Source organism: Propithecus coquereli, unplaced genomic scaffold (genome assembly GCF_000956105.1).
Source record: "Propithecus coquereli isolate 6110/MARCELLA unplaced genomic scaffold, Pcoq_1.0 Scaffold625, whole genome shotgun sequence".
Taxonomy (NCBI): Eukaryota; Metazoa; Chordata; class Mammalia; order Primates; family Indriidae; genus Propithecus; species Propithecus coquereli.
The window spans coordinates 342,775-349,586 of NW_012152230.1; the positions used below are offsets into that span (position 1 = coordinate 342,775).

Here is a 6,812-nt window from a genome sequence, read left to right on the forward strand (position 1 = left end):
GCTCACCGTGGCGGGACCTCGCGGGCACCTCCGCCTGCGTCGCCCCCGCCCGCGGGCCGGGCCGGGCCGGGCCGGGACCGCGCGGGGCGCCCTCCCCGGGGTCTGGGTCGGGCGGCGCGGCCCGGGCGGGTGTGGCTGCGCTCGCGCCGCCGCTGACTTTCTCCCCGGCCCTCGCCCTCCCCGCCAGCCTGGGGCCCGAGCGGACGATGCGCGGACCCGGGCGCCGCCTCCTCCTGGGGCTGCTGCTGCTGCTGCTGGCGGCGGGGCCCGGCCGGGCGCGCGCGGAGCCCGGGGAGCCGGCGGACGGGCGGACGCTGCTGCGGCTGCTCGTGGAGCTCGCCCAGGAGCTCAAGCAGCACCAGGCCGGGGAGCGCGCGCGGCTGCAGCTGCTCGGCGGGCAGCCCTGCGCCCCGGGCCGCGGGCACGTCCTGGACTTCCCGTCGCCGGAGGAGCAGAGAGTGGGTGAGTGCCTGGGGCCGTGCTCAGGGAGAAGCGTTCTGGAGAGACGCGTTTCAAAAAGAGAAAGCAGTTTCGACCATTGTTTTAAAAAAGAGAATTCCTCTTGGAAGGAAATAGTGGCAATGGGCTGTCGCCGCAGGGCTCCCTGCAGATGGCCACCCTAGCCCGCCTCTGGCACGTGTGCGCTGTTGCCCAGGTCACTGTTTCCGCACGGAACTGTCATCTGGTATTCTGGAAGGGGAAGTATTTTCAGCTGAGAAAGAAACGTCCAGAGCCCCCGCGGAGAGCCTTTCCCAGAGTGGCTGCCCCAAGGGGACTTTCCCAGGAAAGCGTGTAGCTCTTAATGCTTTCCTGACACAATCAGGTCAAATATGATAAGGTCAATTTTATATAGACCAGCTAAAGTTAGGAGTAAATGAAGACTGGCATGAGGGAGATGTCCCCACCTCCCCAGCGTAAGATGCCAGCGGAGCGCCCCCCGCCCCGCAGGGCTGAGCCAATAAAGGTGGCATCACACACCGCCAGAGCCCAAAACAGGGGAGTGCAAAATGACTACAGATCACTGTAAAAAAGCAAAAACGAAGGCTGAAATCAGAAAGAATGCACCCGCACTCTTGCTGGTACGCTGTGCAGAGAACGGGGAATTCTGTCCCACACCCCAGGCTAACGCCTATTTCCATTCATTTGCACCAGCCTTGCTAACAGGTGGTCTTAGAGGCATTTAATCCTTGTTCTAAGTATTTCTCTAGAGAAAGTAATGTTCCATAACAATTTCCGGGGGGGGGGGGTTCGAAGGGTCAGGTTTTCTTTCTAGAGCTCTGAAATGTGAGATTTAATTCCCAAACTCTTCAAAATGAAAGTGTCTAAAAGTGATTTACTGGAACCTTTTTAAAAAAAAAAACTTTCCTCACCCTGTAACTTTATGGGCTCTGTCTCTACCCTAGTGGTAGAGAACAGACAGATAATACTGGAGCTTTATGAGCAGTGATAACTATCACTATTTGGAGAAAAATACGGCCCTGACTATACTGTGTCCTATCTAACATCAAGGTGCTCCAGTCTGTTTCATTCGGTGCCGTGTACTGTGGCTAACGCAGAGTTTCCCGTAACTTTCTTCAATGTTCACTTAAGACCACATTTAAAAAGTGCTTCATTCAGGCGATATAATAATTTCTTTTCCCTGAAACAGAAATTGTTCCTCGAGACCTGAGGATGAAGGACAAGTTTTTAAAACACCTCACGGGTGAGTTTTCTCCTCCTCCCTCACCTCTCCCAGAGCCCCTGGACACCGGCGAGCCTTCATGGTCTGTTTCTCCTTCCGCATTCCAGGCCCTCTGTATTTCAGCCCCAAGTGCAGCAAACACTTCCACAGACTTTACCACAACACCAGGGACTGCACCATTCCTGCATGTAAGTAACAGTCTCAGAACTCTTTATGACAAGTACGCGCACGGTGCAGGCGGTGGCTCTCACGCCCCCTGTGTCATCATAGGCCCCCATGATGCCGCTTGCTGGTGCCCGCTCCTCAGCTGTGGAGCTGGGGTGACCACTGACAAAGGTAACTGAATTCTGCATCGGCTCATGCCAAGCTCGAAAGAGTTTGCAGTCCCTGAAGTATCAACTTTTGAAATGGGCTGAACTCCTCCATTCATGTTCCTTTTGTTGATTGATCCTGGCCAGATGCCCTATTGGTCTCCACTCAGCGGGGACAATCAAACAGACGTTGGGAATGAGTTGCTAGAATGACTTCTGCCCGGGGCTCACTCTGGGGTGCGAAGAATCAGGTTGGTCTGGACCATTCCCGTTGAGCTTCTTCCAGAGACTCTTTCTGTCCATCAGTAATTATAACCTCATCACCCAGGAATTTTATTGCCATTTCAAAATTCTGGGGTTTTTTTTGGCTGGCTTCATCTCCAGTTCAGAAATGCAGAGCTGCCCTCAGCCTAGCACTCAGCTGTCGCCTTCTCTCCTGCGGGCTTCCATTCTCCTCCACCTCTGCTGGCTGTGCGCCCTAACAGAACATGTCTTACTTCCCCAAAAGTGGCTCTTTGTGCTCCTCACAAAACACAGGTCAATGCCAAGGACTTAGCTAGACCGACAGAGCCCCGGGCATTTTCCGTGCCGGGACTACCGCTTCCCTCTCACTCGAGGCCCACAGGAAGCAAGTCCCGCAGAGGCGCCAGGAGCACCTGCTTTCAGAGACCGTCCGGACGGCCAGCAGACCAGACTCACCGTCCTGCCAGTTTACATGAAGTAGTTTTTTTCTTTGTTTAGGCAGCAAAGTTACTCCAAGTAATAATAACCATCATTTGTAGGGCTTTTCCCGTGTGCCAGCACGTGTCAGTGTATCTTAGCCCAGCAAGGTGGCACCACCGGCACTTTTTACACCGAGGCGCCTGCACACGCAACACGCCACACCACAGGCGAGGGGGACCCAGGGCACACGTGTCTCAGCCCCTCTGGCCGTGCTCTTAGCCACACTGTCCTCACCCCGAGGCCAGCACACACTCCCTGTGGAGTTTGGTTTTTATATTTCTCAAGGGCTACCCCAGGGCACCCCACCCTCGCCCATGCCATACGGATACGGGACACTGGCTCCCCATGTTCTTTTTTTGAAATGGAATCACCCTGTGTTTGAGAATTATTAACCTGCTTCCTGGGGCCAGAGAACCCTGTCATTTTTATTGCTTAAATATGCACATATTTTACATTAAATATTGTCTTACAATAATAGGATCATAGATTCTGAACTTGAAAGTGGCCTTCGGGTCATCACATCTCATTTTTTTAGTCTGTGGGTGAGGAAGCAGAGAGTTTGCACCTCTGTGTGCTGCCACACGGATGCCAGCAGCACAGCTAGGATGAAGGTCCCATGCCCACGGCCGCTACCTCCTTTTGCTGACAGTAGCTCAGATGCAGGACACCAGACTCCTGGTCACAGCTCACCGTGGGCCACCGGGGGCGGAAGGAAAGCAGACAGGCCTGTGCATGGAGACCGTGGCTCCTCAGGTGGTTCTGTCTCTTCTTAGCCCACCGAGAGCTGCAGACCAGAAGCTGGACCACTTCAACCAGGCTGCATAAAAGAACTTCCCTAACCCTGGAATGCTGGAGCTGAAGGGAGTTTGGCGCCTTCTTACGCAAGTGTGGCCCCACAGGGAGCTTGCTGAAATGCAGAGCTAAGGCTCACCCAGACTGCTGCAGAGTCTGAGCTTTAACAAGATCCCCAGACGCGCGCGTCACACCAGGGCCCCAGGGGCGTCCCTGACACACGGGTTGCATGAGGCTGCTCAGCTGGGGTCCTAGACGTGCTGCAAGTGACCTGTTGGTTGATGAGGTCAGCCCTTAACTCACACACGCTGCCGCGTCCAAGACGTGTAACCTCGCCAGGAAAACACATTCTAAAAAGCACAGTGCCACCTGGGAAGAGGAGCAATGAAGCCAGGAATTCAGATGACCCAGCCGCCAGTGGTCAGATAATGTTTTCCCTTTGATCCCAAACAAGATGTGCTCCAGATATTTAGAAGGTGCATTTTTGGAAGTAGAGTTAAGCTAGTATCTAACATACGATAGAGATTCATTGTTGATTTGCTCACTCATTCAGATTCTCATTATGAACTCTTCCCTTTTCAAGCCCTTCAAGGATTTTGCTATTCTTCAAAAATAAGCTCTAGTAATTTATAAACTACCGCAGCTTTCCAAAGAACCTCATCCTGAGGAAATTCTCTCATGGCCGTGATCATTAAACCTCCTCACTTACCTTCTCTGGGAAGCACCCGTCTGAACAGTGGAGTGGGGCATCCCATAAGCTGCCAGGGAACAGCAGTCTGCGTGCAGCGACCAGGGAACGGTGTGGCCTCCCTCCTCCCTCACCCCGCCCAGGTCTCTGCTCTGCTACCGGACTTACCGCGCACTTTCTTTGGAATTTTAATGCAGGTGGCTTTGTGCTGCAGTCGGTTCAGGTTGGGGCTCAGTCTGCACCTGACCTTAAAGACTCTGCTAGGAAGCAAAACCCCTCTGGGTGAGCTCTGACAGCCACCGAGGGAAGAAGGGGCAGCCAGGCTCAGCCGTGCCGGCGGTTCTGTGTCTGCCCCCCACAGCCGCCAATTTCATTATCTAACTGCTGCCGTGTGACACTGAAGCTTGAAGTACTATAAATTATTAAACCAACAACTTAGAGAGCCCATGATTTCACCTGACAGCCTCCATGTTGCTTCCGGGGAATTCAGAATATTACAAGAAATAAATGGCTTTAGCAGTTAACATCTTGCAAGAGATTTTATTTAAGTGTTGTTCGAGTAACTGACAGAAGTCTGTGCCTTGTTTCCACTGCAGACTATAAAAGATGCGCCCGGCTTCTCACTCGGCTGGCTGTCAGTCCCGTGTGCACGGAGGGTAAGGTGAGCTGCACACAGACCCGCTTGGGAGCACACACCGGAGATCGGAGTCCCATTTGGGACGGGAAAAAATCATGGGAATTCAGAAACATTCTTTGGCTAACAGCTCTACTTTTGAGTAAAGTTGACACAACACTCAGATTATCTCAAAATACTGACCATGAGCAAGAGGTGCCGCCCGCTGGCCTGGCCACCTCGGACAGTGTCGTACATCATCCACATGGCGACACGGTCCTGCGTGTCACTCTGAAACACAGCACATCAGCTTACTGATTTCCACACGTGACTGAAGGCACAAACCGGGCACACACTTGAAACCACGCCTGTTCTGTTAGCTTTCACTCATTGACTGACACGCACAGTAAGCATGTGACTAGCCGTGTCCCTGCAAATTCTGTAACACCTGGTCAGCCTGTGAGGCGGGGTCTGGCACCATGCCGGTAAGCTCATAAATAGTGATCCTCTTTACATGTTTCTATCGGTGTTATTCAGCGGCCACGCTGAAGGGCAGCGTTTCATTTTCCTGATGCAAATGCCACAGAATTCAGTCACTTTAGACAGCAAGACAAACTTCAGTTTCACCGACTGTACACTTACTGTTCGCTGCCTGCGTGGCACTGCCAGATGCTGGGCACATGCCACAAGTAAGACCCCCTTCCTGCCCACAGGTGGCTGTCCCCTCAAGTTCGCCAGCTGTCCAGAAAACCTTAACACCAAGGGAACACTGTATTTCCACGTAGGAGAGCAGTGCCCTCTCCCACAGCCGTGCCCACAGATATTCAGGCAGCGGGTGGGGACCGGGCACTGACGCTGTGTGAGGTGCGGTGGGTCTGCACCTGGCAGGGTCCGCTGCACTCTCTGGAGGAGGTGACGGCACAGTCTGCCCCTCTTCTCATTCTGATACCCTTGTTTCTCATCCCCTGCCTTTGCGGCACGCAGGAAAGACTTTTTTCTTTTTAAATCAATGAATGGATGTATATTTCTGCGTATCACCCAAGGTGCTATGCCGGGGAGATGAAAATGTTGTTTTTATTAACATTCTGCTTCCTCGTCTTTATCGTGAACTCACCACTGTTTACAGAGAGGAACCAGGCGCTTCCTTAGAAAAATTTCCGTTTACTTACAAGTGGGGAGAACAAGGTGCTCCTGCTACCTCCCCTGAACGAGCTAGTCCAGGTAACCCAGAGTGAAGTCGTTATCGGCGGCACTTAAACGCTCCGGTGGAGTTAATGCCGCTGGTTCTACGGCGCCGGTCTCCACGTGGGCACAGCCCAGGAGAGCTGAGACACGCGGCCCTAGCAGGCCGGCAGCCGTGGTCTTGACAATCCGCACCTGTCCTCTGCATCACTTCCGCACCCTACACACCAAATCAGAATCCGACTGGGCGAAGAAACACACGAAAGGCAACGGGATTGAGGCACGTGCTCAGGTTCCCAAAAGGGCACCTGCTTGACAGCCAAGGAATGGGTGAAGCTTAAAACGCTGACATTCCTGCCTGTTAGCTATAGTGATTTCGGACCTTCTCTGACCTGGCTCGTTAGCACAGCACAGACACAGCCCAGGCTTTCTCTGTTCTGTGCAGACAAGGCCGCAGAAAAACTCCCCTCCAATGCCACTCCATGACCTTGTCTTCCTAAAGGCCGAGTCTGAGAAGAGCAGGCTTCGGCAGGGAGGGGCTCTGCACCTGTGACCTGAGCAAATCCATGCGGTCCTTTCTGAAGCTTAGTAACTGACCTCCCCCGGCCAAAAGAAACTTACATTTGCAGCCGCCCTCCTTACCGGTCACAGACACCCTCGCTCGGTCGTCTGGACTCACGGTCAGTTAAATAAGGAGCCTGAGCTCTGGAATATTCTCAAAGAAATGTAGTTTTGAGTAATAAAGTACCTGGTTTAGTCTATCACATGCAGCCTAATCTTAGTAACCTGGAAGTTTATCATTCTTTTAAAAATAAATAGCAT

At 53.1% G+C, this 6,812-nt stretch overlaps 1 protein-coding gene across 1 annotated transcript; it reads left to right on the top strand.

Annotated features, from left to right (window-relative positions):
• The first annotated feature begins 206 nt into the window (after positions 1 to 206).
• Positions 207 to 6,543, top strand: FAM150B (family with sequence similarity 150, member B). Its single transcript, XM_012659642.1, has 5 exons — positions 207 to 462; positions 1,649 to 1,702; positions 1,789 to 1,869; positions 4,792 to 4,856; positions 6,493 to 6,543. The coding sequence occupies exons 1-5, from the start codon at positions 207 to 209 to the stop codon at positions 6,541 to 6,543; spliced, it is 507 nt and encodes a 168-aa protein (XP_012515096.1).
• The last annotated feature ends 269 nt before the right edge of the window (positions 6,544 to 6,812 follow it).